General features: G+C 43.8%; 1 protein-coding gene across 1 annotated transcript in view; it reads left to right on the forward strand.

Moving 5' to 3' along the window:
• The window catches only part of LOC141141108 (vomeronasal type-2 receptor 26-like), a 71,414-nt gene extending 49,214 nt beyond the window's left edge, over nt 1-22,200 (forward strand). The window contains exons 5-6 of the mRNA XM_073628817.1: nt 18,383-18,506; nt 21,293-22,200. Coding sequence (XP_073484918.1) covers nt 18,383-18,506; nt 21,293-22,200 — 1,032 coding nt within the window. The remainder of the gene's footprint in view (nt 1-18,382; nt 18,507-21,292) is intronic.
• The last annotated feature ends 294 nt before the right edge of the window (nt 22,201-22,494 follow it).

The following is a 22,494-nucleotide window of genomic DNA, read 5'->3' on the forward strand; positions in this document are numbered from 1 at the left end:
GTTAAGATACCCCTATGATCACATATATCTGCTATTCTCAGTAACCCCTTGTTCGTCCACCATTCAAACGTTCTAGGGGTGAGGCCCGGGGTGACGTTCACGTTTCCCAATAGTGGAGCTAATGGAGTGTGTAAGGATTAGAGCTTATGAGATTTAAGTAGTCTGTCCCAAATGCTCAAAGAGATAGAGAGTGGCGAACATAGGATCGGGGGTCTTTGCTTAGGAGATAACCAAAGGATGGAGGAAATTGGGTGTGACTTACAGGCTTCGGCCTCTACCTGCATCCAAATTAGATGGGGTCTCGAGCTGTGGAATCTAGTAATATGAGCCAGCTGTGCAACATAGTAGTACTTTAGCAGATCTGGGAAGCCTAGTCCACCTTTTCTCTTGGGAGCGTATAACGTACGTATGTTCACCCTAGGCCTCTTATTCCCCCAAATGAATGACAAGAGTTTAGTTTGAAATGATTTCAGGTCTAGTTTGGCTAATGGCACTGGTAGCGTTCTGAAGAGATATAATATCCTTGGTAGCACATTAATTTTAACCGAGTGTAGTCTGCTGAACCACGGCGGCGGGTGAAGCGACCATCTTGTCAGGTCTGTTCCTATATTTTTAAACAATGCAGGGTAATTTTGGGAGTATAGTGTATTCCACAATGGGGTGAGGTTTATTCCCAAATATGGGAGTGTATTTGTTTTCCATGTGAATTTGTAAGACTGTTTTAGAGTGGAGATCACGGATTCCTCCAAGGAAATGTTCATAGCTTGTGATTTGTCATAACTGATTGTTAGGCCTGAGATTATGGAGAATGGTTTAAGTATGGTGTATAGATTCGGGAGGGTAGTGATAGGGGATAAGATTGCCAGCAATATGTCATTCACAAAGAGGATGCATTTATGTTCAATACCTCCACACTCTATACTTTTGACATATAATGAGGCTCGTATCTGGATTGCTAGCGGTTCTAATGCCAACACAAAAAGTAACGGGGATAGTGGACTGTAACGGAACGTCCCACACTCCGCTTGAGTGCTTCCATCAGTATACCACTTCCTCCCAGTCTGGATACAGATATCAGATATTCCAACCCCTTCCAAGCACAAAACAAGACGAGACTTACTTAGATGCTAACGTGGACTGACTTTTTATTTGAGGTCTCACTCAAATATATACAGCAGGATGACTAAAACCTAACCTAATTAATATGAGATAATTATCTAATCATTTATTCAGCCTAGGTGACTAAGAGACATGACCTTTTAGAACAGACTTGTGGTCACCGAGCTTCACACAGTACATTATACATTATCATAAGTACAACCAGAGGACATGTTCTCACAATAGCAGGAGCTAATTACAATTAACAATACAAACAGTGATCTCCCCCCTCCTCAGCTTAGTCATCAACAAACTATAGTAGGAGTAGACTGTTCATCTCCTAGCCATTAACTATTCAATACACATTACCATAAACATCAACACAGGGTTAATTAGAACAAACAACAATGTGTGGAATATCCTTAGAAACTATGGTGAGCCAGACTAGACTAATTTACATTAAGCATGTTATAGCAGACATCAGACAGGTGAGTGGAGTTGATATTAGCATCTCCTTACAGTATGTGTCCCAACAGTATGACTCAGTCACTATTGCTAATATGGCAAATACAGGGTCCCCAGAGTCTGTGTGCACTGAGGGACAAGGACCCGAAGCCAAAGTAACAACACCTCAAGGGTACCCCAAATGCCAGGGCCCATAATTTGTAGGCAAGAGGCTCGCATTCAGTCCCCTCCAAAAGCCTCTGTCCCAGGTGAGTCTGTCACATTTCTCCCCCATCAAAAGTTGACTAACAAGGTCCCAGACCTCCACCTGGTCTGGACATGCGTTAGTCAGGTAGAGTGAACTCACAAAGTCTGTCCGTATGATCTCCTTTCTTGGCTGCAAGGAATAGTTGACCTCAGTAGGTGTGAGGCAGAGGTCATTGACTCTCTGTCCGTCTGTCAGTGCTTCATCTGGGTGGTGTTTACCATTCCATGGCTTGGCCTGTTGTTGTGAAGAGGGGCCCACTGTCCCAGTTCCCTGAAGCTGAGGAGAAACTGTAGGTGATAAGCGGAGGCCAGCTGTGCTCTGCCCTGTTGCCATCGATTCAGCTGGGAGTAGCAGCTTCACTACATCAGCTTGTCGCCGGAGAGAGGGGCCGACTGCCCCGTCTCCCTGGATCTCCACAGTTGTTGCCGGTGCTGGGCAGAGGTTGGTAGCACTCTTCCCTGTTGCCAGCACTTCTGCTGGGGACTTCACACCCTCTGCTCCGGCTAACCTTTGGGGCAGGAGGCTGGATTCCTCCACTCCCAAACTGTGTAGCTGCCATTGGGGAGGTGAGCCGGCTGCTTCCTGTTCCATTCCCTCATCTGGCTGCTGGGACGACATGTCTGTGGTACTGTCTCCCATGTGCACGGATCTTTGCTGGGGAGGAAAGACCGCTTCCTCCACCCTGGCCAACTGTTGGGGAGGGACAAAGAACACCTCCTCTCCCTTCTCCCCCTGTATCTGCTGCTGGGAAGAGATTGCCACCTTCTCACCCTGAGCCTCCGAAACTGCCACAGGTGTGGGGCAGAGGTCTTGGACCCTCTGTCTGGTGACCAGCACTTCAGCTGGGGAAGTTCCTTGTAACTCCACAGATACTGCTGTTGGTTCTGGAAAGGCACATTCCTCCATCCAAGATCATCTAATGCAGAAAAAGGATCATCAAGGTCAGTCAGCACTTGCTGCATCTGCCATAAGACCTCAGCCTCCCTAGCTGTGGGGGCAGGTTGGCAAAGCACACTGTTACTCTGCCACATTGCTGACTCTTCAGCCAGGATTTCAGAGTTGTCACCTGGTATTTCCTGATAGTCCCAGGCAAAGGGAGCCCAGCCCTTGCGCTGGGCAGAGTCTAGCAGCCGTCTGTAGGCGATCTCCAGCTCCCATTCCTGAACGGCCAGAAACTCTATATCTTCCAGTGCCCAGTGCACTTCCGAAACATTCAGTAGCTGTTCTCTGTAATCCATTATTTCGTCCAACCGCCACTCCAAATCACTCCCAAAGTTAGGGTCCCCTGTCAGCTTCACATACAACAGTCCCAGGCCACCGTAGCCAAAGCCTTCCGTCATCCGCTATCCAAGGGCATGCTTGGTAACATGCCACCGGAGGGCTCTGTACCTCTCATCCAGCTGCATCTCTACCCAGACCTGCCAGCTTAATTCCGCTGTCTGCTCCTTGTTCGGTTTTTCTCCCAAAAACAGAACCCGCAATCCATACTGCTACCAGTACCTTTCCTCGATGGAGGGGAGAACTTTTCCCTGGTGTCGCTCCTCACGGGCTAGCGCTTCTTTCCAGAGTTCACAGCGGATAGAAACAAACCATCCCAGCAGGACCTGCTCTGATACTGGTCCTCTGTGCTGTATCTGCATCTCTCGCAACCTCCTTCTGAATTCCTCTTCCATGGCGGCTGGTATCTGTACCTCTCCTCTCCTGCTATCCGGACCTTGGATCCAGGTGGAAGCTTGGATGTCCCAGACTGTAGGAAGCATCCCACCACTGCCACCAATGTAACAGAACGTCCCTCACTCCGCTTGAGTGCTTCCGTCAGTATACCACTTCCTCCCAGTCTGGATACAGATATCAGATATTCCAATCGCTCCCAGGCACAAAACAAGACGAGACTTGCTTAGATGCTAACATGGACTGACTTTTTATTTGAGGTCTTACACAAATATATACAGCAGGATGACTAAAACCTAACCTAATTAACATGAGATAATTAGCTAATCATTTATCCAGCCTAGGTGACTAAGAGACATGACCTTTTAGAACAGACTTGTGGTCACCGAGCTTCACACAGTACATTATACATTGTCATAAGTACAACCAGAGGACATGTTCTCACAATAGCAGGAGCTAATTACAATTAATACAAACAGTGATCTCCCCCCTCCTCAGCTTAGTCATCAACAAACTATAGTAGGAGTAGACTGTTCGTCTCCTAGCCATTGACTATTCAATACACATTACCATAAACATCAACACAGGGTTAATTAGAACAAACAACAATGTGTGGAATACCCTTAGAAACTGTGGTGAGCAAGACTAGACTCATTTACATTAAGCATGTTATAGCAGACATCAGACAGGTGAGTGGAGTTGATATTAGCATCTCCTCACAGTATGTGTCCCAACAGTATGACTCAGTCACTATTGCTAATGTGGCAAATACTGGGTCCCCAGAGTCTGTGTGTCCTGGGGGACAAGGACCTGAAGCCAAAGTAACAACACCTCAAGGGTACCCCAAATGCCAGGGCCCGTAATCTGTAGGCAAGAGGCTCACATTCAGTCCCCTCCAAAAGCCTCTGTCCCGGGTGAGTCTGTCACATGGACAGCCTTGGCGTGTCCCTCTTTGGATGCTAATTGGGCTTGAAAAGTAGCCTTTTACCGTTAACGCTGCCTTCGGAGAGCTGTAAAGCGTTTGAAGTGTGGTTAGGAAGTGAGTTCCGAACCCTAGTCGTTCCAGGACAAAGAAGAGGTAATCCCAGGACAGGGAATCGAATGCCTTATGTATATCTAAAGATAGCAGCATTCCCTGCCTTGGGCCCCCTCCGTCCCAGTCCGAGTGGATTGCTGATATAATATCTATGACCCTTCTTGTTTGATCCGTCGTCTGACATCCCGGTACCAAGCCCGCCTGGTCTGGGTGGATGTAGTTTGCTAAAAATTAGTTCATTCTGACTATGTCTATGTTGATCAATGAAATGGGACGGTAATTTTCACAACTCCCATGATCTTTTCCCGGTTTCGGGAGGATATGTATAAATACTTTATTTTCCTGGTCAGGAAGAGCAGTGCCCTGTCAGAATTTCTTGGAATTTTCTGTAGTATAAACCTGAGAACCCATCTGGGCCCAGTGCTTTTGGAGGGATTTAGGCTTTTGATCGCCTGCATTATCTCTGTTTCAGTGAATATTTGATCCATTAGTTCTAGATGTTCCTTCTGTAATTTAGGAAGAGGGATGTGTCTAAAGAATTCTTCCATTTTATTTGTTCCTACTTTCTCTGAGGCCCTATATAGTTGGGTATAAAATTTCGTAAATTCAGTGACTATTCTTTCCAGGTTCTGACTTGTCCATTAGTTAATCGCAGCCTAGGTAACGCTGATGTGTAGGGTCGGGATACTAGTTTCCTCGCACATAATGTGGTGGGTTTATCTCCCATCGTGTAATATCTGTGTCGTGACCAGCATATTCGTTTTTCTGCCTGTGTAGTAAGACTTAAGTTCAGTGCTAATCTAGCCTTGTTTATTTTGTGTCTGTTGTCTACTTGTGGAATCGCTTTTTGTTCTTTAAGAAGGTCACGCAATATCTGTTCCCTTTGTGACATTGTGCTATCTCTGGACCGCTTGTGTCGTGCCGCCAATTGGAGTAGTTTGCCTCTAATAGTGGCCTTATGTGCTGCTCATTTTATTATAGGGGAAGTTGTTGCTGGTAAGTTTTCCTTAAAAAATAGGCGTATCTCCTGTTCTATTTCTGCTACCGTTATCGGATCATTTAATAGTGCAGTGTTAAGTCTCCACAGGGACGGATGAGTTTTTTTTTCCACAAATTGGAGAGAGAAAGCCTGACTGGTGAATGGTCTGACCATGGTGTATTAAGTATTTCAACAGAGATTACATATGGTAATAATGGGGTCCCGATAAAAATGTGGTCAATTCTGGAATATGTGCGATGGACATGGGAATAGAAGGTGTAATCCCTAGCTGAGGGATTGTCCTCTCTCCATGCATCTATAAGCTCATTGTTATGTAGCAGCCTTGCAAGGCTACCGCTGCTTCTAGGTACACTTTTGTATGTTAGTTTACTGTGTGATGATTTATCTAGTATTTTGTCTAACGGTAGGTTGCTGTCCCCTCCTAAAATCACCTGTCCCTGTACTTTAGGAAGTAATACCTTGAACATGTTATGGAAGAATTCCATTTGACCTGTATTAGAGGTGTAGTAGGAAATTAAAGTGGTTACCTGATCATTTATGTGGCCTACTGCCATTATGTATCTACCCTGTTTATCTTTAATTATAGTAATAGGGACAAATGGTACTTTGCGAGAAAAACATAAAGCTACGCCAAATTTTTCTCTGGGTCCGAGGAGGTATAAAACTGTGGGTATTTTGTGCTGAGATATCTTGGGGTCGAGGTTTTGGAAAAATGAGTCTCCTGTAACATCAAGATATCTGCCTTTTGTTTGTGGTAATAGGTGAAGTCTTTCATTCTCTAAGTGGGGGAGTTAAAGCCCTGCACGTTGTGTGTGATGATGGTGTATTTTGTTTCATGATCAATCACCATCGTGGTTTTGCAGAACACACTTACCCAGTCCTAGACATGGGGCCACCTGTCTCCTTAGGGACAGGGCCCACTCCAGGTAAAATTCCTGGGGACTATGAAGTTGCTCTCACCCGAGATGAGAACAAGATCACTAGAGTGGCATGCGTGTCCACATCGGCTTCAAACTTTAATTCTAAACAATGCAGGAAATGAACAAAAAAGAAAATTTAGTGACAACCAAATGTTTCAGCAAGAGTCCACCAAGAGTACCTGAGGCATACCAGCCTCCTCTCTCTCCATATAGTGTATATGGTGGGTCAGCCGACCCCGCTTCAGTATGGTGAATTTGTTCACTCCCGCTATTTAAACTTCAAGAAATGTAACCTGGTGAGCAAGAAAGATCAGGGTGTGACCTATATCTTCATCAGCAAATAGTAACTGTCAAGATTTGAATGCCTTGTTTTCCCTCTGAGGGGGTAGCCTCCAAAGATGGGCTTAACTTGTCTTAATAAGACCTTGCTCCCATTGTGGGTAAAGGGGAAAGATACCCCGTGGGTAGAACGAGTCCCGGTATTGGGGCTCAAACTGTTCTGTTCAAGTTGGTGCAGGGTTCTTCCATTCTTCCTGGGCCGTTGAGAGGACCAAATGGGGGACAAAGCCCTGTTCTGGTAATTGGTGGGTGGCGTGGGCGAATGGTCTCTAGAAATGATTCCCAATTCCAGTAGGAGCCCTTCTCCATCGTGATAATTCGAGAAGGAATGATTCCTGCCTCTGTATGTAAAGGAGAGACAGAAGGGGAAGGACCACCTGTACTTGATTTGGCAGTTCTGTAATTGCTGCAGGAGTGGCTTTAGGCTACAGTGTTTTTTCACTGTGGAAGGGGTGAGGTCCATGAATACTTGAATCAGAGATCCCAGTAGATTTAAATCCTGTTTGTACCTGGTAGCCGCCATTAGTTTCTCCTTTATCTTATAATAGTGTGGCTTCACTATTATGTCGTGAGGAAGTCCATCAGACCTTGAAGCTGTCAAGGCTCTGTGGATTCGGTCGACTTCCAGGTGCTGTGGTTATATGTGGGGTATTAATTTCTTCATGAGGGCGTGCATGGCCCCCTCCAGGTCTGTGTGTATTTCTGGGAGTCCCCGTATGCATATGTTATAACAGCGGGACCTATTCTCTAAATCTTCGATCTTAGCATAGGCCTCATCCAGTTGCCCCTGTATTTCTGCTGCCATCCTGGAATTTTGGTTGATTCTGTGCACTGATTTATCAACTTTTGTTTCAATCATGTCCAGCCTGAGTCCAAAGCTTTGTATATCTTGTTTAATGTCATAAGTAATGATGGAGCATGCTTTGGATAGTTCCTGTTGCAGCATGGCCGATAATCTTGCTAGCAGTACTGCATCCCCTGCATAAGGGGCCTGTGGAAGGGAGGGGTCTGCTAGGGCTGGGCTAGATTGACTAAACATGGAGTCGCCCAGATCTGCCATGTTCCTGTCCATGGATGAACCTGGTGATTCTGCCTGGTCTGGGTGTCTCAGGGATGCTCCAGTGTACAGGGACAGGGAGGGAGATACCACTCCCTGCAGCTCCTCATCTGGGTCTCCGGAGGACTGGGATGAGAAGGGGTCCCTTGGTGCTGCTATAGGAAAGGGGTGGGAGTGCTGTGGGGAGTCAGGCGGCTCAGGGCCCTGGCCGCCTCGTGTGTCTTGCTTACCCGGCGCCATCTTGGGAGAGTGAGGATGTGTAGAGGGAAGCTGCCGCGGCTGATTTCTCTTTATCGTCTGCATATATTGACGCTTCTGGCGTCTCATCTCAGTCCCCGCGGGTTCCGGTGCTCCGGTGGATTGGTGTCAGGTCTGTGTAGCAAGTCCTGCGCTATTGATAGCTGTTTTAGAGCTGGTGGTGTGCGGAGCTCGGCTACAGCATTACCGCCCCGGGCGGCGCGCGTATGCGCACTTATACCGCACTTTTTTAACATTTTGTGCTGTATACAGTTAACTCTTTTTTTGGTTTGCTGCATGCTATTTCTTTTTGCTTCTTTGTCTCATGCCTGCCCCCCTTTTTTGAATTATGAGCAATTTTTCTGACTGTGGTGCTGTTGTTGAGGCAGCCATCATAAAGGAGTTGAGAGCAGCCACCCTATTCCATCAGATTGTGGAGCTGTTATCTCCCGTCCCACTTCCCACAACTCAGCTGTGTGGACCTGTTTTAGCACACGTGCAGCCAATCGCACTGTTGCAATTTGCAAAATTTGAATCAAGCATGACAAAAATACCAGCCATTTGGGTACGACATGTTTGACAAGGCATTTTTTTTTTTAACAAACAGTGGTGCTTTATTGAATATAGTGCAAGCTATGCAAGACTAGAAAACAGAGTAACAAGAGGGTCAAATGCTTTAAGTAATATACTGAGCTACACACAATTAGGTTGTACAAAGTCCCGAAGGGATCGCTGCCCAGCATTATTAGTATCATTCAAATGCAAGCCATGGTCTATATTATTATAATTTTCAGGGATACCAGTGCTGTTACATGATCCTATGACTTCCCATTTTTAATTCCATACACTATGTTATGCATATCAGGTCAGTGTCCACGGTGCCCAGACCTTCTCAAACCTCCATGGACAACCCCTATTCGAATAGGTCGTTCTATATATTGGGAGTGCTGCGTTGACTATCATTTCCCAAGCAGCTACTTCAGGTTTGTGGGGAGGTAGCCATTTCATTAAGATTTCTTTTTTAGCATAATAAAGGAGGATATCAGTAGCTTCAGATGATGAGGATGCTGCTCATCGTTAGGGATTCCTAAGAGGGCCATGGACGGGGTAGGCATCAGGGTTAATTGTAACCTAAGGTTAATTTCAGCAAACACCGCCTCCCAATATGACAAAATTACAGGGCACTCCCAAAACATATGTGAATATGAGCCCCATTGTGTTTTGCAGCGGGGACACACAGGGTCACGCTCCTATGTAGCCTCCCAGGAGTATAGTACACCCGGTGTAGAAATTTGACCTGTATCAGCTCATCCCGGGATGAGATTACTAGCTTTGGGCCCTGTTCTAGACAATCCTCCCAGCCCTCTTTATCTAAAGATGGAATATCCCCCTTCCAGTGCTCCCACAGTTTCCCCATCCTGGGGAGGTCTGTGCATAAAAGAGCACCATAGAGGGATAAAAGTGGTTTACGTAGGTCTCTGGGTGCCAAAAGTTCCTCAATGGAGTCAACTTTGACAACAGGAGATCTAGGGAACTGAGCATTGTTGGCATGTCTCAGCTGGAAATACCAAAACAGCATCCAGCCAGGCAGTTAAAACTTTTGGGATAGTACTGGGAAACTCAGGAGGGTACCTGCTGGCATAATGTCCCCAATAGTCTTCACTCCATGTCTGGCCCAGAACTGCGGGTCAGGGACGGTATGGAAGTGAGGAAGTCCCGGGTTACCCCATAAGGGCTGCGCAGGAGAGAGCTGGCCAGAAGTGGATAACCGACGTGTGGCTGCCCTCCATATCCGGAATGTAGTGTGTGTAGGTCCTGGCAGAAACCGGTATGCCCTCGGTCCCCGGTAAATTAGGTTACGGAGATCCATCAGGGAGCCCAGGAAAGCCGCCCTTAAACAGGTGGCCGCATTAGCCCTAGAGCCCTGGAACCACAAATAGACAGACACCAGCATCGCTGCCCAAAAATAAACCTGGAAGTTTGGTAAGACCAGACCACAAAGCCTGGGGGGGAGATTCAGCATGGTTTTTGCCACACGGGGGGAGGCTCCATTCCAAATAAAGGGGATCAATCGATTATCTACTTCTCTAAAGAAGGCCAGCGAAATCTAAATTGACATATATAGTTCCACCTGCCCATAAACCACCTGATTTGTAACATGCCCACCAGGTGGAACTCAACCTTGGAAATGCTGCAGTGCTGCACATGCAGCAGAGGGCCGTCAACAAGTACCTGTGTGAGTATGGCACAACGACAGGCTCAGGGTGACTCGTCTTTTTTTTCTTCCATGCCAATGACTGCTGATAAAGAATGCATGCACTGTACTGTCACCATTTGAGGAGGCCACAAGGATGGTGAGCCGTAACAATGTATGCATCAGTGACACAATCCTTGTTGTGTTCCTGCTGGAGCAGACTCTGGGTGGCATTATGGACAGGGCACTCGAGGCACAGCAGCGGAAGGAAGAGAAGGGCTTCCTTGTCTCTCAAGGCCTGCTTCATGCAGACAACATTCTTTTGACACCACACAATACACAAGAAGAGAGGGAGGAGGAAGAGGATTCTGGCAGTTTTGGAGACATTGAAGCAGAGGAAGACATACGTCAATCCCTAAGAGATGGTTTTCTGTCCCCAGACCCCTTGGGAGTAGTACAGGGCTGGGAGGAGGCAGTTCCAGATACTGTAATCCTCAGTGACCATGGGGACGCTGCTTCTCATGACTCTGAAAACTTGCGGTGCATGGCCTCCCTTATTTTTCAAATTCTGCAAAAGGACCTGAGAATTTGTGGCATCAAGAAGTATCATTATTGTTGGGCAACTCTCCTTGACCACCATTACAAGAGGAAAGTCTCAGAACTCATTCCGTCCCCACAGACGGAGCAGTGGATGAAATATCTTGAGGACACCTTAAAGCGGAGTTCCGCTTAAAAAAAAATAATAAAAGTCAGCAGCTACAAATACTGCAGCTACTGACTTTTAATAATCGGACACTTATCTGTCCCAGGGTCCAGCGATGCGGGGGAATGAAGCCCCGCTCATCTCCCCCTCTTCTCTGCAGCACCAGGACTGTAACTGTGGGCGCTCGGCTGTGGCTTCACAGCCGGGCACCCACTGCGCATGTGCGTGCCGTGCCGCGTGCCGTGACTGGCCGTGCAATCATCTGGGACATGTCCCAGATGATTGCCGAGAGGGAGGGGTGAGAGGTGATCTTCCTTCCGGCGCCGAGGGTGTGCCAGAAGGAAGTGGGAGCTGAGACCCTCTAAAAAGAGGGTATTCGCTCCCCCCCCAAAAAAAAAATGACATGCCAAATGTGGCATGTCAGGGGTCACCTTCCCTTAAAGCGGAAGTTCCATTTTTGTGTGGAACTCTGCTTTCAATAGACTCTTTACAGAATCTGGTAAGTTACAGTCCCATGGAAAAGCTAGCTTTGAGGCTGTTCATCAAAGGAGGAGCGGTGGAGAAGGGGACCACCTTAGTGATGCATTTCAAAATTTTGTTAGTCCTCTGCGCCAGGGCTGTCAGCTTCCACATCCTATTGGCAGCATCTGCATCATATGGTGGGAGATTATCTAGGGGTGAAAACAGACATGGAGAGCTTTCCAGTCAATGGTCCACTGGGTTACTGGGTCATGAAAATAGACCCCTGGCCAGAACTTGTCTTGTATCCAATTGAGCTGCTGGGCTGCCCTGCATCCAGCATGCTTTCCGAATGGGCATTCAGTGCTGCCAGATGTTTTGTGACAGATAAAAGAGTGTATCTGTCCAAAGGCTCCATTGACCAGCTGACATTTCTAAAAATGAATCAGTTCTGGATAAGCATAAGCAGCAGCTATCAAACCCCTGATGCCAATGTCACAGATTAAGTGTTTTTGGGATGTGGGATGTGGGTGTTAATTTTATCTGGAGGAAATTTTTTGGTATAGGTTTCATGGGCTCAATTAACACTCAATCTGTTTGACAGGTGCATATATATTCAATTTTTTTACAGCAAGGCCAATTCTTACTTTCATCAACAGTACCTCTATAGACTTAAGGTGTGATGGCACCACCAACACCCAAAGATGAATTTTTCCGCACCTGTTACTTCTATCCAAAGTGTGAGAAATCAGAATTTATCCAAAAAATCTCTAATCTTGTTCCGAGTGTACTAAATTGTGGCCTCATCATACAGACTGGCTCCCCAAGTCATTGTTTACAATAAAAAGAAAGCTTGCAGGAAAAATGTATTTTTTTTCTTTATAAATGTAATTTTTGCTGCAGCAGGTTCTATACACAATACAGATGTGCCACTTTACAGGCCGACTAAGGGGACCCCCAGGCATTATATTTAAAGGAATATTTAATTTTTATTGTTTTACTTTAAACATCATTAAATCACTGCTCATTTAAAAATTAACTTTATCAAAAAAATTTTTTGCATTGATACATGTCCCCCAGGGCAGTACCCAGACCCCCATACCCTTTGTATGTCCAATAACTACTGTATACTGTATAAGCCTTTAAAATAGGTACTTTTGATTTTTCCAGTTTGGGTCCCATAGCCTTTAATGTGGTTTGTTATTCGGCTCTGAACTTTTGCGATGTTCGAAAGTTCTGGCCCAAACTGAACCGGGGGTTGTTCGTCCCATCTCTAGCTGACACTATTCTTTTAAAAGTGTGATTGCAAGGAGTTCATGACCATAGGCAGCATATTTTTCCTCTGCCAGGGAAAACTTCTTAGAGAAGAAAACACATAGTTGATGTTTATCTTCAGAAGATTGGAGAAACACGGGTACTTCTCCTACTGAGGTTGCATTTAACTTAAAAGAGAAGGGTATGGTGACTGTGCTTGTTTTTGGTGGGAATCCTTCTTTTTGCTCTTTTTAAGTTTTCATAAAACAGATGAGATTACACAACAAAGCAAAATCTAGGCCTAGGCCATATTCCCAAATTTTGTATATATACAGTGATTAATTTTGTTGTTTATTTTTTTCTTTATTAATACATTTTAGATTTATTGAGCTAGATAGGTCTCTGTAATGGATTTGCAGCCTCCTAAATTTATTGTTCTTCCACAATAGCCAATCACAGGCTGCTTTCTGTGGAGGAAGCCCCAGAACTGTATGAAGCATTTTCTCTTTTTTTATTTATTAGCTTCACTATTGGGTCAAGAATCTGAGAAGCTTAAAGGGGAGTCTCCTTTTTCATGAAAATGGGGAACTGATCGAAACATTTAACATTGTTAACTGGAAGATCTTAAAAAATAGTACTCTAATGGTAAAAAGAGTTGGCAAGACCTTCATGGCAAATGGATCTTGGCAGAATTTCTTCATCCAGGCTGAGAAAATATTGTGGAAAAGTGGAATTAATAAGGTTAGATTTGGTGTTTATATTTCAAAGAAATTGTTGTTGTTATCCTCAGACAATTAAATTTGTCATGAAATGATGAAGGAAGCCAATAGGAACAGAACACCCTCCATCAGAATTCTGTTTAAAACAGCAGAACCCTTTTGAAGAAGGTAATCTTTTCTTAACAAATCTAACAAACGGATGTATTCCTCATTTAAAAAATAACTTCAACCAAAAATAATATAAAAATGAATAGCCAATAGAAACAAAAAATAAAACTAGCTTTTGCTGCTTTATTCAGCTTCCATCTAGAGATTTGCCAACAACCACTTTCCCACCACACACACACTCTACCACTACCAGAGCTTTCTTTAAACTTTCTTAGTCTAATGGCCAGCATTATTCAACCTACTTTCTCTAAACCCAAATTATCTTGGATCCACCCCAGTCCTCCTATCAGCGTGCTTCTTGCCAGCACATAAACTGATTGGCTCCTTGTGCTGTTTGGTTCTCTCACACTCCAGCTCTGCTGTACAAGGATTTCAAGAGGCTAATACCAGTCAAATTCAGGTACTTACATTGCTTACCAACAATCCATAAGAAGTTGCTCTAAGACCACTGCTATCTTCCTCCTTAGACTGGGAACACACACTCCTCCCGGGTCCATTCCTCCTGTGGGCCACAAATATTGTGTAAAGAGCCATAAACCACTCCTGTGAGATTAAAATCAACTTTATTATTCCAGCACATGCACAAACACTCTCTCTCTCAGTTGGGTGGAGTGTTTGTGCACGTACTGGAACCATTTAGTTAGTTTTAATCTCATAGAAATAGTGTGAGGCTTACAACAGGTTGCTTAGTCACCATGCTTTCATTTTAAAATACATTTAGAGTGTACCTCTGTGACAGGACTCACTTTGGGATGTGGGCTCATGGAACTCACTTTAGAGAGGTCAGGAAACAGCTCCACAGGCCCCTCTTATGTCCAAGTCACCCTGTGTCTATTACGGACACAGGGTGACTGAGAAAGTGATGGACAACTACTTATTGGACTCCGAGAATGCGGTTTGGGTTACTTCAAATAGGACAGTAATATTTATCAGCAATATCTCCCAGGAAATATATAAAGTCTATTCCTGTAATACTTACCTGCTCTGTGCAATGGTTTTGCATATAAATGGTGAATGAATGCAGCGCTATATATAATAAGTGACAGGATGACATGCTCTCATCCTGTATATAATTGTGTGGTAATTGATGCAGGTGGTGCTCATAGATTAACAATGGACAGAATGAACAGGCAATCACAAATAAGATGAATGCAGCACTAAATATAATAAGTGACAAGATGACGTGCTTGCATCCTATATATAATTGCATGGTAATTAATGCAGGTGATGCTCATAAATTAAAAAATGGGCAAGATAAACAGACAATCATAAATAACTAGAAAATGTCCATAGTGATAAGAATCAAGCACTGAATAAAAAGTGATTACAAAATGGTAATAAAATTGCGTGGTAGCAAGACATCGAAAGCTTCAGCAACCCGACATGTTTCGGACGATGGTCCTTCAACTGGGGCATATAGCTTGATGTCTGGCACCACGCTGGCATATATACACATGAAAACTTATGAAATAGCAATCAGCTGTGTGTAACATCCCTGGGAGAACACACCAGCCAATCAATGATAAATCTATTGTGATTATACAGTTACACTCATATGAAGGCAAGTAAAATGTTAGGTCAATGCACGGTATAAGGTGATAAAGATGTGACAAAATACAAAATAAGCACCATAAGGCTATAAATAGCAGCCGCACAATGCTGCTATTTTTAGCCTTATGGTGCTTATTTTGTATTTTGTCACATCTTTATCACCTTATACCGTGCATTGACCTAACATTTTACTTGCCTTCATATGAGGGTAACTGTATAATCACAATAGATTTATACCCAGTGTATTATTCTGTTAATAAGTTTTACATATTTTGCTGTATAGGGGTTTAGACAATGTGTACACTTATGATGTTGTCCGTATTTGTGCTTCTGTTTAGGTGCAAATATGAGGGATATCTCCCTTCCCTGAGCCCATTGGTTGTAGTAATTTGTGTGACACCTCTTTTATAATGTATACACAGAAAAGTTCGGTCTCCCCTGTTGCCTTGGTCTCTTCCTCCTTTTTGCCACCTCACAGTGCCCTGTTTCATCCTTCCGTAGACACCGGAAGCTACGTACATCTGAGCGCTCTATACCGGCGCGCAATGATACTCCTCTATTGCCAGTGGGTGTGGTTATCTCACCCCCTGGTCTTGTACAAATAGCAGTCGTTTCCTTGATTGAGTAAGAGGCTTGGAGCGCAGCGGCTGGTGCGCGATGATGTCACACGCTTTCACGCGGTCACATGACATGGCGTTTGGGGCTGTAATTGGAGGACACCACTTCCACTTCATTGCTGACACTTCCTGTGTCAGCAATGTAGGCTGCAGACACAGGGCTTATCATTGATTGGTTGGTGTGTTCGCCCAGGGATGTTACACACAGCTGATTGCTATTTCATAAGTTCAATGTGTATATATGCCAGCGTGGTGCCAGACATCAAGCTATATGCCCCAGTTGAAGGACCATCGTCCGAAACATGTCGGGTTGCTGAAGCTTTCGATGTCTTGCTACCACGCGATTTTATTACCATTTTGTGATCACTTTTTATTCAGTGCTTGTCCTATCATTTTTTGACATTTTTAAATAAAACATCCTTTTATATCGGATTCATGCCCTATGTGGAGATTTTCTTTCCTTCTTACTAATCCAACTCACATGAGGTGGAAGTTGCCTTCTCCAGGAGCCTGCTGCCTTTGAAAGTCATCCCCCCATGTCCAGGAGCCTGCTGCCTTTGAAAGTCATCCCCCCATCTGATGTGGATCTATACACCACTGATAGGGTTGAAATAATGACTTAGAGTTCTACTTAAATTGTTTGTGCTTTTTCTCCTCTGTGTACGTATCAATCTGTCTCTAGATGGAATTTGGAACTGCTGAATAATCATTACGTGATTACTGATAAGAAACTTTTTGTACCTTAACCTCATTTGGTAATGCCGATAAGATTACTGCTTGTAGAGCTGCCTATAAAAGGCCTTTGAAAGAAGTAAAGGGCGTGGTCCTCTTTTGCTCCGGACTGTGACACAGACATATCTGACTCCGTGTCATTATTCTTATAGAAGCAATAATTTGCAAAGCAATATAAACTTAAAGCAACTTATTTAAGAGTTGCCCCTAACACCACCTTGTAAACTACGGTTGTCCTGGATGGAACCTATCGGCATGGTCTTCCAGCACAGTACCCCAGGGATCGTTTGATCCCCAAAGCTCGCTTGACACTCCACCGTATGGTGACTGTGTCCATCCCCTCCGGTAAGATTATTCACTTCTGCCACCTTTTATGCTGATTCGAATGCATGAGATTTCCTTCCAAATAGAAATTATCATCTACATTCATTTTTTGTTGTCATCTCACTTCAAGAATACTGCTCTGCACATGTCAACAGATTTTCTTATCACTGTGGACATTTTCTAGTTATTTATGATTGTCTGTTTATCTTGCCCATTTTTTAATTTATGAGCATCACCTGCAATAATTACCATACAATTATATATAGGATGCGAGCATGTCATCTTGTCACTTATTATATATAGTGCTGCATTCATCTTATTTGTGATTGCCTGTTCATTTTGTCCATTGTTAATCTATGAGCACCACCTGCATCAATTACCACACAATTATATACAGGATGAGAGCATGTCATCCTGTCACTTATTATATATAGCGCTGCATTCATTCACCATTTATATACTATCATTGCACGGTGCACCACACTGTTTTGATGCTGGCAGCTATTTTACACAAAAATTTTTTTTGTAATAAGCGCAATTATTTTTGAGTTTTATTTGTTAGTAATGGTTTTGCATAGAACAGCCTTAATACTGCACTTCTAGGCTCCCCCAACAGTGCTCCTGGCCCCTTCCTCCTGCCAAGTGCCCCTACAGCAAGCAGCTTGCTAAGGAGGCACCCGAGCAGGTTCGCTCATGAGTCACTGCTCTGCATGTCCATTCACACATAGAGCCATATCTCAACCCCACCCCCTTTCTCTCCTCATTGGTGTGATTGAGGAGCCTATGGCTCCTGGTGCTGTCTCAGCCAATGACGAGGGAGAGTCCCTGTAGAACCGAGCCGAGCCTCTACTGTACATCGCTGAATTGCGATGGGGCTCAGGTAAGTATTGGGGGGACTGCTGCAAAAAGAAGATTTTGTTAACTTCATGCATAGAATGCATGAAGGTTAAAAGCCTTTAGAACCACATTAATCTAACAATAATAATTTGTTGTGGGGGGGGAGTTAAAGGATTCATCATTTCAGAACTAGTTCAAGCTGGTTTTCATATAGCAGATATCACCAATTATTGGCCAATCTGTGATCCGATGTTTAGATTGTTGTTCATTTATAAGCCCAGCATATTAGGAATATTAAATTATGTCTATATATTAAGAGTACCAGCATACATTAGGCCACTTACTATGGAAGTACCAGCTCATTTACCTCATGTACACAACAAAAGTACAGTGTATTATGTTTTCAGGTACTTCTTATTTGCTTTGACTTGCTTTAATTTGCTTCAAGCTGCTGCTGAGTTGTTGTGTTTTTTTTTTTTTTTTTAGTTTCCTTTGACTCACAGAACCAAGAAAATAAGCCAATAAGCAATAAAGTCCATGTAAATGAACCTTTAGACAAATAAAGTGCATGAGTTTGGTTGGAGCATTGTTTGGATGTCAAACAGCATTGAAATCAACAGGAGCCAAATCTGGCAAATTAAAAATGCCCATTTTCTGGGCTAATAGGTAGAACAACAAATAGGAACAATTCTTGGTTACATATTTCCAATCCTGTTGATACAAAGCATGGAGTTCATTGTTACTGCTATTTTAGATCCCGAAGTCTCAGTGTTCGAGGAACTGTTTGCCAGGAACCAGTAAAGTCCAGAGGTCTGGAATCCACTCCTGCTGCTATGACTGTGTCCTGTGCGCAGAGGGGGAGATATCCAATGTCAGCGGTATATGGAAATTTATACACAGATGTTGTTTCTTTCATATACATCTGTAGGAAGGCACCTGGCTCACCTTCACATGGTCTTCACATAGAGCCAGGTTCTGCCTCTACATACAGATTGCAGGCCATCACAGGTTGTTCAGCCCAAACCAATGCTGTCATGTGCATTGATGTTGGTTCAAGACCTCTTCTTCCCATCCTCCTGGCCTTTATTTAAACAACCCCTTGACACAGACGGACAGATTTACACAAGAAAAATACACCTCTCATTCCACTCCCTAGGTATTGGCTGTGGTAGACACTTCATCCATTAGATTATCACAAAGAGGCTTCTTGCAGGAATGATACGTATATACTGGCATAGGTCAGCAAACAGAATAAACAGTCCAAATTCTAGCATTAGTATTCTCCAAATAATGGCCCAAGGTCAGAAGTGCTTAAGGGATGTAAAACTTGTGGCTTCCTGCCAGCTTAGATAAGTCATCCTATAGTTTTCTAGCATAGTGCTGACTACTTCTGACTGGAGGGGAAGACAAGGGGCAACACCATCCTCTGTCTCTCTGTAGGATTCTTACCCAGCTCTCTCCCAGAAACAGTTCTTTCCTCCATTCTCCTTTCTAAGACTTAAGCCGGTCATAGAAAATTTGAACCATGTAGCGGCAGGCTGAATGTAATAAGTTGATCAATCTTTCAACTATAACCAGCCAGATGGATTTACTTGTGATTATCACTAGCACTGCTATAGATGCTGAGAATAATCACTCTTCTCCCGGGGGAGGGCAGCTTTTCCTGCCCGACCACCCACCCCCATCCCGCCGGGAGAATAAAATGTCTCGACGGGATGGATTCCCCTTTCAGTACTGCCTGTGTTGATGGGGAAATCGTGCAAATTTGTTTCCTGTACCCACCGTCTATGGCCTGCCTTAGTAGAGATGGTTGAAATAGTGGGATCCTCCAGAAGCCCCTGAAGGGAAGAGCATGAACAGCCTTCATCTCTCTTTGGTTCACAGCTAAGAACTTGAGAGCAAGCTCCACCCTCCCTATATAGGGGTACCCCCACCAGTAGGAGGAGTAACCCTTAGGGGACCTCTACCTGCCAATATTTATTAGGGAACCTAACAAACAAAACAAAAGTTTTCCAAGCACACTTGCCAGCTAGCCTGCTAAAAAAGGAAAAAAAAGAAAAAAATTTACAATTTGTGTTTTATTTGCAAAAATATGTGGAAACTGCACTGCCTCATCAATGCCCCTCTGTAAAGTGTGTCCCTAACTCTAATCTTTGAAAGTCTTCATGTTGGAGCATAATTAGCAAAAGATAAATTAAGGTCAGTTGTGCCTGGAGAAAGCTAAAATAGGAAACATCATTCAGAATCAGAATACATGTGCTCCTGTCTATTTTCGACATGACAAAAGCTGCTTTAAGTTTGATTCTCCAATTTATGAATACATTTTCTTTACAAAGTCATAATTTGATCTAAAGTCATATTTTGGAATTCTTGAGCAGATTGGGGGAATTTGCAAAAAAATATAATTTGTTACTTGTAACTCTTTCATTCTTAACATTGCAATTGAATCTAAATGATGTACACCTAAATCAGGTTTGTTTCTGAACCAGAGATTACCGTAGATAACAAACACGTGTTCTTGCAAACCACAAAAAATATGAACAGACTTAGAAAGCAGATTTTTTTTTGTTACATGATTTTAGGTGTTTATTTTGAAAATTATTGAAAACACAATACAACAGGAAATGTATATATCTGTTACACCCTCCTAAAGAAAGCTGTTAGGTAAATGTATTTGGCTCCTCTGTAATCAGTGGGACAGGAATTGATTGTTTAGGCCTGCTCAGTTTCTCACAGGCTGCTACCCTGTTTCCCCCTCCATTCTAGAGGATTCTAAAATTATAGCGGGAGGAAGATCAGAGTGAAAAGACTGAATATTTATGGAACACCAGTCAATCCTTGAGAGGTGTGCCCAGTGGGTGCTTGGGGAGCCCTTAAATAGTCTGAGGCCTGAGAAAGGGGGAAAGATTTCCTGTGTCCTGTCCTACTGAAGGAGACCCCTGTGCAGGGGCTCTGCCCCTGAGGCAGGAGTGCTAGAGGTGCCATTAGAAAGACATTGAGGTGTTAGCTAAGCCTTTGCTGGATACCCTATTTGCAAGCTCAGGCCTGGAATCAGTTTGGATCTGGAGAATCTCACTGGAGAAAACCAGGAGGAAGTTTGGGTTAATAGAGGTGTGAGCCTGTATCCCTCTAACTGAGAAAGCCTGGTGGATATAGGACAAAGGCAACCAATGGTCCTGTGGCTGTGTGAGAAGAAAATCCAGGTGCTGGAAAGTCAGTGAATGTGTGTAGCTTTTTGGTCCCTGGGAGAAGTCATAGAGCATAGAGTTTCTGTGGGACATTTTTGTACAGTTTAGTAAGATAGTTGAGGAGACCTCAAAGTGTTCAGTTTTGGGGTATCCCATGCTCCCCTCACCCCATTTAAGTTCAATATTCCAATAAAACCATGAAAAGATATCCCTAGACTGTTCTTTTAAGCCAGTGGAACAGTAAATAAAATGCTGTGTACCTGTCTGTGTGTGTTTTAATTGAGGGAATGGAACTATGTTCACCAGCGGCTCTTTAGGGGTGTGTTTCACAGCTTCTCCATTAATTTATTTCATGTGCAATGAATATAACATAATTAATAACATAATCAACCAACATTCTAGTCTGAAGGCTGATAGGAATAATACATCACTGAATTATACGGAATATCAATTATGTGTAAATTTTTATCTTCCAGACAGTGAAAGCTGCCAGCAATGCAGATATGACGAATGGCCTAATGAGAAGAAGGATCGGTGTGTACTGAAACGGCTGGATTTCCTGTCTTACTCTGATGATCTTATAGGAATGGTTTTTGCCTCATCTTCTTCCATTCTTTGCGCTTTGACTGGACTGATATTACTGGTTTTTATTTCACACCAAGACACGCCCATTGTGAAAGCCAACAACAGAAACCTGAGTTTCACCCTTCTGGTCTCCATCATGCTGAGCTTCCTTTGTGTCTTCTTCTTCCTTGGACGTCCTGCTGATATATCCTGCTTGTTGCGCCAAACCTCATTTGGAATTGTTTTCACAATTGCCATCTCTTCTATCCTTGCAAAAACTATCATGGTTTATGTAGTGTTTAAGGCTAGTAAACCTGGCAGTCTGTGGCAACATTGGATCGGAACCAGACTTCCTAACAGCATAGTTATTTTATGTTCATCCATTCAAGTTTTAATTTGTGTTATCTGGTTGTCTATCTCTCCTCCCTTCCAGGATCTGGACACCTCTTCTTATCAGGAAAAGATGATTGTTCAGTGTAATGAAGGGTCAGTTATTGGGTTTTATTCTGTTCTTGGTTACATGGGGTTTCTGGCAGTTGTGAGTTTTGTTCTGGCTTTCATGGTGAGGACATTACCGGACAGTTTTAATGAGGCCAAGTACATCACCTTCAGTATGCTGGTTTTCTGTAGTGTGTGGATTGCCATGATCCTGGCCTATCTCAGCACCAGAGGGAAGTACATGGTGGCTGTGGAGATATTCGCCATACTGAGCTCCAGTGCCGGTATCTTAGGCTGTATATTTCTTCCAAAATGTTACATTATCTTATGGAGACCAGAACTGAACATTAAATCTTATTTATTGGAGAAAAGAAGTCAATGATAAAAAGCAGAATTATTGCTTAAAGCAGAGGCCCACCCTAAAAAAAATTTACATTAACAGGCTCCTTAAAATCTGTTAAACATTTGAAAAAAAAATTTTTTTTTTTACTTACCAGAAATGCCTGTTGCTAGGCAGTCGTCCTAATCTTCCACTTCCTAGTCCGCGGAGCTCCTCGTTCTGGTCCTCCCTCGCGTTGTCTCCTGGGAAATGGGGCCCGCTGTCTTCTGGGAACTGGCTGTGTCCCAGAAGACAGCCGGCCATTCACAAGGCTACGTGCGACTTGCGCATGCGCAG

This window comes from Aquarana catesbeiana, linkage group LG04 (genome assembly GCF_042186555.1).
Source record: "Aquarana catesbeiana isolate 2022-GZ linkage group LG04, ASM4218655v1, whole genome shotgun sequence".
NCBI classification, from domain to species: Eukaryota; Metazoa; Chordata; class Amphibia; order Anura; family Ranidae; genus Aquarana; species Aquarana catesbeiana.